The 12,192-nt window shown below is 39.7% G+C and overlaps 1 protein-coding gene across 2 annotated transcripts in view; it reads right to left on the reverse strand.

Annotated features, from left to right (window-relative positions):
- Positions 1-12,192, reverse strand: part of MIDEAS (mitotic deacetylase associated SANT domain protein) — a 75,654-nt gene that overhangs the window by 10,811 nt on the left and 52,651 nt on the right. The window contains exons 12-13 of one of the 2 annotated variants that reach the window (XR_016280965.1): positions 10,721-10,938; positions 8,043-8,439 (exon numbers count right to left, since the gene is read on the reverse strand). Coding sequence is in view for 1 of the 2 variants with exons in the window: in XM_089521845.1 (XP_089377971.1) it covers positions 8,211-8,439; positions 10,721-10,938 (447 nt within the window). In the remaining variant the exon portion in view is untranslated. Of the gene's footprint in view, positions 1-2,212; positions 8,440-10,720; positions 10,939-12,192 lie in introns of those variants that run through there. The other variant, XM_089521845.1, reaches the window with a different exon arrangement.

Genomic DNA, 12,192 nt, shown 5'->3' on the forward strand with positions numbered 1-12,192 from the left:
AACCCTATGATAGGTTTACCATAGGGCCATCCTAAGTTGCAACACCCTCCCCTTCCCCCAGGAATTGTCAAGCTATGAGAGAGGCCCATTGCTGTTGATGGTTATATGAGGAAGGAAAGGAATTCAGATGATGAAGCAGCTGGTTTCAGCTCAGAGCAGGGAAAAATGAGAGTTCTTTTTCTTTTCCTCCCACCCCCCTCCCAGCCCAGAGTAGCTGCATCCTCACTGACTGACTTGCCCCCCTTGCTCTTCTTCCCATCATAAGCAGAAACAGCTGCTGCCACTGCCCCCTACTAGGGGGAGGGTTTGGTGTGAAGTACAAATGGCTAAAGAATAGCCCCTGTCAAAAAAAAAAAAAAGACATGCAAACACATAAAGCATATATGCATGTATGTAACAGGATGCTGCTCTAAGTCCCCAACAGATCCCTTCAGTATTTGCCAGTCACAACTGCTCACTTTATTGGACCCCCAACTCCTAGAATTCTCTAAGCAGCATGACCAGTTTAATAAAGTATGATTCTGGGAGTTACACTTCAAAAGATAAAGTTATATTTAAAGTTTATATTAGAGCGTGCAAACGCATTTGAGAAGAGGTGCTAACAAATGTAAACTGCAGGGTATGCATATATAGGATTAGACTTCATCCCAGTGTTGGCCTTAAGATGTTTCTACTGTGACTGAGCATGTTTTTTTCAAAAAGTCAGCCCTGAAATTCTAGTGTTGTAGTCCTCAGAAGGGCACTCCACCACAGAATGTTAAAGACCAAAACAAACGACAAATCCCAGGATTCTATAAGATGGAGTAATGACAGTTAAAGTGGTATTAAACTGATGTAACTATGCTGTGTAGATGCACTCTAAGACTGTCATAGTTACATCCTAATTCTGACTAAGATAAAAGAGGCCATTTGCCCTGCATCACTTAGGTGTACAAATGGATCTAAACAGTGGAAGAAACCCAGAAACTCAAAGCAGACGGTCATAGGAACAAGGACATCCCACCTATGGAATAATATTCCAAGTGAAGTTCATGTGACACCATCGTATTTTCTGACTTCAGGTAAAACTGTTTTTATGTGTGGGTTTCTGTTATATGTTTGGATTTTGAAAGAACCTATTTCTTATAAACCATGCTGCTTAAAAGCTGAAATCATTAAAATACAATAAACATCTACTCAGGGCCATGGTGAGGAAAGGCTAATTGCTCTCCATCAGCCATGGAACAGCCATGGGGGGATGCAGTGCTAAATGGTGAGTGCAAGAGGTGTTGAGTGGACAGCCTTAACATATGCAGAACTGTTATGTTATGCTGTATCATACAGGATCTTAGCCAGGATCCTCTAGCCAACATGGCCACTGATCAAGAAATTCTGGGAGTTGTGGTCCAAAAAGTAACTTTCTAAACCTCAATGCCAAATCTTGATTTTTCACCTTGCTCCTACTCCTTTTTGCATGCACAGTATACTATCAAACATGATAGTTAGCATGGTGCAGCCGTTTGAGCATTGCACTAAGGCTATAGGAAACCAAGGTTTGAATCCCCATTCAGCCATGGAAACCCACTGGGTGGCTTTGGAAAAGTCACACACTCTCAGTCTGAGAGGAGGGTAACGGCAAACCTTCTCTTTAGAAATCTTGCCAAGGAATCTGGTTCGTCTTAAAGTTGCCATAAGATGGAAATGACTTGAAGGCACACAACGGACACACGCCACCCAATGGGCAGTTAATAAGCAGAAACATGCTTCCATATAATTGTTATCCTGGGGAGAGCCGAGCAAGGATGGCCTCTAAGGCAACATTCAGGTACACAAATGGCTAGTAGGAAAATGTACACACTTTGCAGTGCCGATATCATGATTAGTATTCCATATCAGCTACTTTACGTATACTTAACTAAGTAACTTCTCCTGGCCTGACCCTCTCCCCACAAACTCAATGAAAACGTCATTTATCCATATTCTGATAACTGGCAAAACCTGGGACATCCTTCTCCCCATGTAGCTGACGCTTGGAAAGGTAAGCTGAGGGGCAATTACTATTGTGACAATAGTGTCACAATCATGACTAGGTTGTGATAGTGAATACAGAATAGTTATGGATCAGCTTACTGTCCCATATGTACCCAGTCAAGAGAAAATCACTCCAGTAGATGAGAAAATTTTGCCATTTTTATCTCAACACGATTTTTTAAAAAAAGGAACATGCTGCAAATGTTGCTTTTAAACCTTATTTAATTTTTAAAAAGGTTTAAAAAGATAAAATGGAACATCCAGAAGTAAATAAGTTACATGAGTACTTTAAATCACATCAGCAAGATTTTTAGTGTATTAATATTTTGTAAAAAAAAGCACAAAAATAAATTGTCTTGTCTATCACATATCTGTACACAAGAGGTATATAAGACTTTCATATGTACAATATTATAACACGTAACAGTCTTTGTTTTTTAAAAAAGTGCAGCAAATACACAAGAGGCAGTTCCTGCTTGTTTGTTAAAATAAAAGCTCTATATTTTAATAAAGGCATTTATACAAATAATTACAAGTAGATAGATAGTTCTGTACAGTAGACCAGAAACGTTCAGCAATACAAATTAAACAGACTCAAGGAAAGCCCACTTGTACCAAATCTGAGCTTCATGAGAACCATCACAAAAGCTCAAAAGATACAAAAAGAAAAAGAGTTTCTTTTTTAAAAACATCACAATTTTTTAAAAATCCAACACACAACGACATCTTTACAAACGTATAAATTCGCTTCTTTCTGAGCGAAGCAGCTGGGAGTCTTTATAGGTTCAGCTGTTGATTTGTAAATCCCACGTTCCAGAAAATATGGGGGGAGGCGGAGGCGGAAAGATAAGCAGGTGGCACTTAGGGCAAGGAAAGTCGCTCCTCTCCAGACAGTTTGGGCAAGCATCCCAAGCAGCCTTCAAAAATGAATAGAAATTGCACAATCCTCAGTGCCCAAAGGATTTCAGCTCAAACACAGCAACACACAGAGGGGATGAAACAAACAGCTGAACCCAAGTGAAGAGTTTTCAGATCATCTGACAAGAAAGCAGACACATGTGTGCTGTTTCTATCTCCTCCAAAGACACCAAACTCTTCTGAAAGTGCCTACCAGGAGACTATATTTACACAAGCATGCACTTGAGGAAAGGGCAGAAAAAGATTAAACACCAGAAGGATCACTTTTAGACACACTTGAGTGTGCTTCTTGTACATCCAGTATCTCTTTTCTATATACTGGAGTTGGGGGAATTAAAGACCAGTAATTTGTGGATTAGGCCAATTAACAGCTAAATAAATCCATCATGATAACTGGCAATGTGAGGTCTTATTGGCATCAGGAAAAACTCCATAGGAACCGATTTCTGAGGAGATGTGCAGAGGACTGCACTGTTGTTAAGTGTGCTATGAAACTCATTCGTATTGGCTCAAGTGATGCACTGTGAATACAATTCAGCCAAAAAACAATCTGGTTACCTCATTTGTGTGTCCATTTGGATCCAACCATAAAAAACAATGCATGTGCTTTATCAGCTCCCTGCAAGAACCTTAAATACAGTTGTACTCAGTGTCACGCTGGAACATGTAGCTGAGCTGCAACATATTAGGAAACTACAACAGATGTGAATCTTGTCATTTCATACAGTTTTCATAAGTATGTTTCAAAATTAAGTGCTTTCTCAAATGAGAATGCACATTACAAGAGCAACAGGCAGGCTTTTAAGCAAGCTGAGCCATGCATTTCAAAGACTGTTAACTGACTGCATGTTTGATCTTTAGCAGGGAAGGGGTTAAATTTTAATCATGCCTATTAAATCTAAATTTAACCTAAGTAGTTAGGCTGACAGAATACACACACAAACACATTTTTCAGGTGTGCTACAAATTACTAAAATAACAGATGTTTTTTCAAGTGAACCAGTAAATATTGTGGGCAGAAGTCTAACTTTCTCTCATCCAAAGGGACATAAGGGAGAGGGGGGGGGGGGAAGAATTAATAGCTTTATTGACTTTATTGACAATACAATGGAGCCTGAAGTTAGTCTACACAGTACTCAGTGGCGGTCTTCTGACCACTCTTGGTCCATGAACTATTGGCTGATGGTCCATGGTGAGTTTCCATGAACGAAATAAACAGTTGTAGCCAATGGGCACAAATACAGTGTTCTAGAACAGGGCTTCATAGCCCCAAAACCCCACAAAAAACTACGGATGCCAGCCGTGAAAGCCTTCAACTTCACAACACAGTACTGGTTTCTGGCATGTTGCGGTGTGTCTGGAAATCCTGCCATTTCATCAAATAGCTTAAGCAGCACTGCTCTAGAAACGAGAAATTGCAGACTAATGACAAAAAATTAATAATAACAACAAAATATGTGTGAACTGGAGAGCCAGCATGGTGTATGGTTTGACTGTAGGACTTGAACTCAGGAAATCAGGATTTGATTACCCGCTCCACCATGGAAACCCTCAGGTGACTTTAGGTAAGTCACACACTCTCAGCCCCAGAAAATGCAGTGATAGCTTCGCCTTAGGATCGCCATAAGTCATAAATGACTTGAATGGATACCACAACAAATGTATGAACTTTAATATACCATAAGCAGAAACCTAAGCCATAGAAGTTAAGACTCCAAGGCAAAGAAGTCGTTTAAAATGTGGCTAAGCAATTCAAAGACATGTATGTTATACCTAGAAATCAAGATGATACAAGCAATTTTCTAGCCAGGACTGGAGTGAGTACATTCTAATACTTTAAATTTTTCAGGCTTTAGGCTTATTATGCATTTTGACCCTGTATGGTGGTAGTGTGAGCATTGCAACTCATCTTGAGTTGGGCTATGACTTAGAGAGATTCAGACCCACCAGCTGAAGGCCAGTATTCTAGACAACAAGACCCTGGTTGTTTCCTGTTTATTTCCTTCTAACTATCCAAATCAATTCGTATAATTTATGTGAAGGATGAGGAAGAAGGGAAATGCTGGCTCCACCTTCCAATCTGCTTGGGCCTGAAACTAACCTGAGAAGGGTTATGTTTTTGGAATACAACTCCCAGAATCCCTCCTGGATATGCTGCTGGGGGATTCTGAGTGCTGTAGTATTTCCATCTCTGTGAACACCACTATGACCTCTGGTCGCACTAGGATTCCCACCAAACATACTGTTCCTATTTGCTCAAATACACACTGTTCTCATACTAAACTGAAACTGGGACCAAACAGTGCAGGGGATGTAAGGCCAGTGGGTACAACTGCACACACACACACACACACACACACACACACACACACACACACACCAACACACACAAACATACAGGCTATCCATGAAAGGAAGGTATGAACCAGGAGGCAGTAAAGAAATCCAGTTCTTCTCCCCACTCCTGAATGACCGAACTGCAACCAAGTCCCAATAAATATAATGGAATAGGACTTAAAAATCAAGACTTGCAACGGACGATTTCCTATTTTTTCAAACAGGAGACAGTTATGAGACTAATTTGACTGGACTTTGCTCTTAAAGCTGGTACATATCACAATCAGCCCACATTAAAAAAGTATTTTCCATCCTGCTATGATCACACACTACGCAATTTTATGTCACTTACTGCAAAGCTTAATTGATGAGGAGACTTACTGAAGGCATTGTTAGTATTTTTATGTATCATCAGACATTTTAAAAGTAATGCTTATAGAGGCCATTCTTTTCTTTCTGTAGCCACAAAATAAAGTCCAAAGTGCTTTGTGCCAGACTGTGATTACAATGAGAAGACAATCACCTATCCTGAAATAAACGTTTTGCAAATTGCTCTCCACATGCCTTTCTACTTCAAGAAAATACTCTCTGCCTGCTCAGCGCCACAAAATCTATTCCATGCCAGGAATGGATAATTTCAATTTAGTTATCATTTTCCTAGACAGTCTTCTATTTGCTAATAGGTTGCAGTAACATGCTTCCTTCTCTCCCAGTGCTCTAGTGCACATTTATTTTTAACACACACACCTGCCAAAAATAAAATAATAAAATGAAACAGCCTAAACTTTGACAACTGAAATATGCAATTCAATGTATTTACATTTGTATGACTGCAGTTCTAGATCTGCATGTTCTGGAATGGTCATCCACAATCCAGTCTCATCCTGGATACCTTGAGAATTCACAATTTTCTTGCCCAAGAAGCTACTGGGCATCTTAGCCAATGTTTAGACCAAGGCTGGAGGATATGTGTCTCCTTAGATTTTGTTGGATTGTAACTCCCATCTTTCCAAACCACTGGCTATGCTGGCATGGACTGATGAGTTTCGTCCAACAAAATCTGGAGGATCATGCATTCCCCAACCATGCCTTTGATTTTAGTTTAAAATACTCATGAACATACAAAGCTCTATTCTTACTGATGTTTACATTTCAGTTTAAGTGTTCTATCTGCATCTGGTTCAACCTTAGCAGCCTTCGATACCATTGACTATGGTATCCTTCTGGAACGCCTGAGAGAATTGGGAATTGGAGGCACTGCTTTGCAGTGATTCCATTTCTATCTCTCTGGCAGATTCCAGATTGTGGCATTGGGAGACAGTTGCTCTTCTAAAAGAGAGCTAAAATGTGACATCTCCCAGGGCGCCATCCTGTCTCCCATGCTGTTCAACATTTACATGAAACTGCTGAATGAGAAAAATACATGTTCTGAATTCAATCAAATTATCCTCAGTATTTTCAGTCATTATTTCAAAATCATCTTTGTAAAAAAAAGGGGGTGGGGGGTGACCCACAAAGTTTTAAAACTTTTAAAATAATTAAAATTCCTGGGATAGTTATTATTTTATGGGATATGTAAAAAGGACTGGATATGAGATAAAGTGAAAATAAGTAATACCAGTCCTGAGAGCCAGTGTGGCACAATGGTTTGAGAATTGAACTATGACTCTGGAGATCAGGGTTTGATTCTCAGCTTGGTCATAAATCCCACTGAGTTCTCTTGGGCAAGTCACACACTCTCACCCTCTGGGGAAGGCAATGGCAAACCTTTTCTGAACAAATCTTGCCAAGAAAAGCCCATGATAGCTTTGCCTGAAGGTTACCAGAAGTCAGAAACAACTTGAAGGCACACAACAAGACCAGGCCCAGGTTTTTTGGGATCAGAGTAACACAATATCACTCCATCTCCACATTATCTTCCTGGCATATATTTCACAGTAGCTGTGACAACTGATTGTAAAGCCGCATGACACAGTCAGACCATTGGTTCCTGTAACCCATTATCTAGCTGCACAGATTGTCAGTGGCTCTCGAAAGTCTTGGGCAGACATCTATCCCAAATCCATTTACCCAAGATCTTTTTCATTGACAATGCCAATGATAATGCCTGTATAAGCAAGTATTTGCTCTACCACTGAGCTAGAAGCATCTCAGTAGTTCAGCTCTCACTAACAGCCTGCACTTCCATTTGTATAGCTCATTATGTCATTTTAAAAATTCAACAACGAAGGCCAGCTCTTACACTGAATTACTATTGGGTTTTTATATAATTTTGCATTTTTAAAAAGTCTTTGAAAAGGTTGTTCTCCCCAGTCATCCTAGAAAGAGAGCTCATTGATCACCACCACACTTTCCTGGACACCTACCTGCTTCAGAAAATTAATGCTTGTATGATTGGACAGACAGAAAAGATATGCTAGTTGTAGCCCTAATTAAAAGAAGTGAGACTGTAAATGAGTGTTGCATAATAATAATTAAAAAAAAACTTGGGGAGGAGGAAATGAAAGCAGTCAAAGTAAACATTATAGATTCCTGAAGTTACACAGGAAAATCCTTGAAGTGACTTGCAGCAACATCTGGATGCCTCAGCTGATCTCTTTCACATTTAGACTTCCAGGCTTATTACCATGATTCTTGGCAACCACAAGGAAGGGTAGTTTGAATCAAAGGAAAACTGAATTCCATTCCATAATTAGGTACTGAAGCAGTCATTTATAAATAAAGTGATTCATAAAATTTTGGTTTCCTTTAAAAAAATATAAATTTCAAGGTCACACCTTTTCTTTTACAATCCACCAGTTCCAGCCAGTCTGTGCCGGCATGGCGAGGAAAGAAGTGGAAGCAAGGGGGCTGTAGTCTTCTTTCAGCAAGGAACATTGCAGGCAATTGACAGAAATGTATCCCAAGGATCCGAGACTTTGGCCTTGACTGCTGCACAGCCTTTGCTAGACCTCACCGTCTTCATCTGAGCTGCTGCTGTTGCTACTGCTCCCACTGCTGCTCCCACTGCTCTCCTCATGCTGAGCCTGGTCCTGAGCTGCCAATGTTGCTGCTGCCGCTGCTGCCGCTGCTTCTGCCTCTTCCTTCTCTCGCTGCTTCAGAGCAGCTGCCTTTTTCTCCTGCTCGGCATGGCTTTTCATATGAGCGCTGCGGCTTTTCACCTTGTAGAAGATTCTGTGGGAACACGCATTACAGACCCAAAAGCAGTTTACACTACTAGCACTGGTTTATATTCATTTATATAAATGAATTTTAAAAACCCCACTGGGTCTAGCTAAATTCACCTAAAACAACTCTTTGGATCACAGCCACATGCTATTTAAATATTATTAAGTGTTAATCTGGCTCCAGTAAGGGATGTCATTTAAGACTGGCCCACCTTTAACTGGCCCAGGAGGCAGGGAGACATGATCTCATTGTAAAAGTGGGTCACTTCATCTTTAGAAGCAGGAGTGAAATTTTCTCTTCTTGGGCAGCTTTATCAAATGTATTGGAGACAGGTAGGGACCAGGCACAGCCAATGCCATATTGCACCTTACAAAACAGACTGAACAAACAACTTCCACAAATGAGCAGGCTGATTTCTGCTTAGAATTTTTATCCTTGCCCAGCAATGCTGGAAGGCAGCTATCTACCCAAGGAGCACTCTTTACTTTGCTACCTTTCTTTAAAAAAAAACCCCTAAACACAAATAAGACATTTCAAAAGCTCTGTTAAACAATAGCCGTTTGTATTCCTTTTGTCTGCTAGGCTGCCTGGCTACCTTCTTTCTAGATTAGGGTCTCATTTTCTGAACAGCAATGCAACTGAGAACTTGGCACGGAAAGTCATGGAATCAGGCCTTAAAGCTGTTCTTGCCTACAGTCTGTGTTTATTCTGAGTCATCCCAATGACCTTAACTTTAAGGGAGAGAGTGCTTGCAGGGGATACTCTTTGCTAACATTGTGCAGGTTTGTGCAAGTTTGAACTGAATATTAACACCTCTGCAAATACACCTGGGAATTTAAATTTAAGAAAAATATACATTAAAAACTCATTACAGTTCTAGTCTTCAAATATTTCTTGCTTCATAATTTTTTGTGAGTGTTTTGGGCTATGTGGCCTGTTCTAGAAGCTTATTCTTGATGTTTCACCAGCATCTATGGCTGTAGATGCCAGCCACAGATGCTGGCAAAATGTCAGGAATAAACTCTTCCAGAACATGGCCACATAGCCTGAAAAACCTACAAAAAACTATAGATGCCAGCTGTGAAAGCATTTGGCTTCTTGATTCCTTTTGATATTTGACATCGATTTAAATACATTCTGCCCACTTTTACTTACTGTATCTCAAATAACTGGTTTCCTTGTCACCATTTATTAACCTTCATCCATTTCTAGCCTTTTAGCTAGTTACTGACCTTCAGTTCTCATGACTGATTTGCTAAGCAGCCTTTGTCAAGGAGATGTTTTTCTCTCATAAAATCCCTACTTACGTATAGGTAGACACATTTGGTTACTCCATAATATTCACAGTTCCTTTGGAAACAACTGAAAGAGCCAAGAACTCAAGAAAAACCACTGCTCTATCTCCACTCTCCAACTGATAGGAACACAGCACTCAGTACTAGCAAACAGAGAGTTCTGTTTTGACCATCTACCGTAAGTACCACTGTCCCCAGTTTATAAATACATTGGACAGAGATTCCATTTTCTTAATTTAATCACTTTGACTATTTGGTAGGCTCATGTTCAGTGAGTTTCTGAAAGTCTAGCAGAGAAGTTCTATTTTAGCATTCCCTGTAGGCAACATTCTTCTTCTCAGTCTAGTTCCAATTAACTGAGTGAGACATGAAGTATGTATAAATTGAACCAAGGCCAATGGTTCTTTAATTATCATAATAATAAGGTACTTATTCAGCCCTGAACTGGTATTACAGTAAAAATAAAAATTAATTAGTTAAGTTTCTGTTGAAATACTCCTTCAAGACATTCCTGAAACATTTTCCTGCCTCTACAGGAATTATTCCCCTAATGGAAGTAAAATATTGATAACTTCTGAGATAGGACATGACACATTTGTGTCAGGAAGCATGGTGCACAGAAAAATCAGTAACTACAGGAAGCAATTTACAACTGGAAAAATGTACAGTTATTACTTTTTAAAATACAGGAGATTTTTTTAAAAAAAATAATAATGCAGACTAAAAGCCTTATCACACGACAAAAGTAAACTGAAACACAGTGAGAGAGAAGTGGCTTTCTGATTACCTTGCCGCATGATGTTGCAGCACTTCCGTTCTCGCCCCAGAGGGAGATGGTCATAAAAGTATGCCTTTTGCCAAATCAATTTTTCTACTATGACAATGATCATCTCCCTTGGGAATAGATGTGTCTTGGGTTACTTTTGTAATGTGACAAGGTTCTAAAAGTTCCACATTTATTACTTCCTGTTGTATAGAAGGAGCACTCTTACCTGCCACATTTTTTACAGGGGTATTCCTCCTCTTGGTTCTGGGCTTTGTTGGCAACCTCTTGTTTGGGTTTTGGCTTTCTTCTTTTCTTCTGCACAGGAGGTGAAGTCTTACGATATTTCACAGGTGTTTCTTTTGTCCTCCTTGAGGCTCTACCTCTGGATTCTGCCCCTTTTGGAGCACCTGGATCCTGGTGTCTTTCTGTAAGGAGACCACTAGCCTTCAGAGGAACAGACAATTATTATAAGTGAATGGTTGCTGACCAATGACCAGAGACATAAAACAAAAAATCTAATAGTACATGAAGTACGGAAAAAATGGGTTTCAGTAAACAAAGCATGGAGATATAAGTAATTATTTAAAAGCTCACAGTGTGAATTTGTTCAACAAAAAACAACATGGAAAATATCAAATACCATAGGCAAACAAACTGAAATATTCTACTAATCACATTACAAATTATTAGGAACATACCTTCTTCAGAATATTGAGTTAAGCTGCTATTAAAAGGAAACTTCTGCATGTATTTCCCTCATTTTTTTCATTCAACACAAGAATTTGTGCTTTTGCAACTTCAAAATGAGACTTCTATTATGAATTGTATTTTCCTAGGAAGTGTGAGATGCTTAAGCACTTGGCAGAAAAATGCTATGCAATTATATTCTGCTGTCTCTTTGTTCACTTCTAGGCACACATGAGAAAAACTGGTTTTTCATGAACTACACTAAACAAGCAAAATCCAAATATCAGATTACCTCCCTTCCATACACCCATGACACTGTTTCATAGAGACTGCTTTTAAGCCAGTAATAACTTGCTATGAGCACCTTGGAGGGAGGGATGTAAAACATAATAAATGTCCTAGCATTAGTACTACATACATGATGCAACTGAAAACAAGCTTCAATGTTTTCAGGTCCATGGTTTGCTTGACTTATTGCTATTACAAATGTGCAGAACTCAGCATCTTTCTTAAAAACTGGATGAATATTTAAAAGAAAAAAAATCTTGTTGATACATGCAATTAATTTTAAGTTCCAACTGCAGTAGAAGGAGAGGGAGGCCACATGCCAGATGGATAGATTCAATCAAAGAGGTCATGGGACTGAGTCTGCAGGAACTGACTGGACCAGTGAACAGGAGGTCTTGAAGATGTCTCATAAACAGGGTTGCCATGAGTTGCGGTTAACTCAAGGGCAGTTAACAGTAACAGTAAATCTACTAGCTCAATTGCTGAGTGGTGCATCAAGATCCCATTAATTCAATGTGTCTCCTCGAGAGCCAGCATGTTATGGTGGTTTGAATGCTAGACTCTGGATACCAGGGTTCAAATTCCTGTTCAATCATGGAAATCCACTTGGTGACCTTGGGCACATCACATTCTCTCAGCCCCAGAAGAAGGCAAGGGCAGACACTTCTCAACAAAGTCTGCCAAAAAACTTCCATGGCGGCCTTAGGGTCACCATCAGAAATT

This window comes from Sceloporus occidentalis, unplaced genomic scaffold, assembly GCF_023333645.1.
Source record: "Sceloporus occidentalis isolate IW3139 unplaced genomic scaffold, rSceOcc1.0.p SCAF_4, whole genome shotgun sequence".
Taxonomy (NCBI): Eukaryota; Metazoa; Chordata; class Lepidosauria; order Squamata; family Phrynosomatidae; genus Sceloporus; species Sceloporus occidentalis.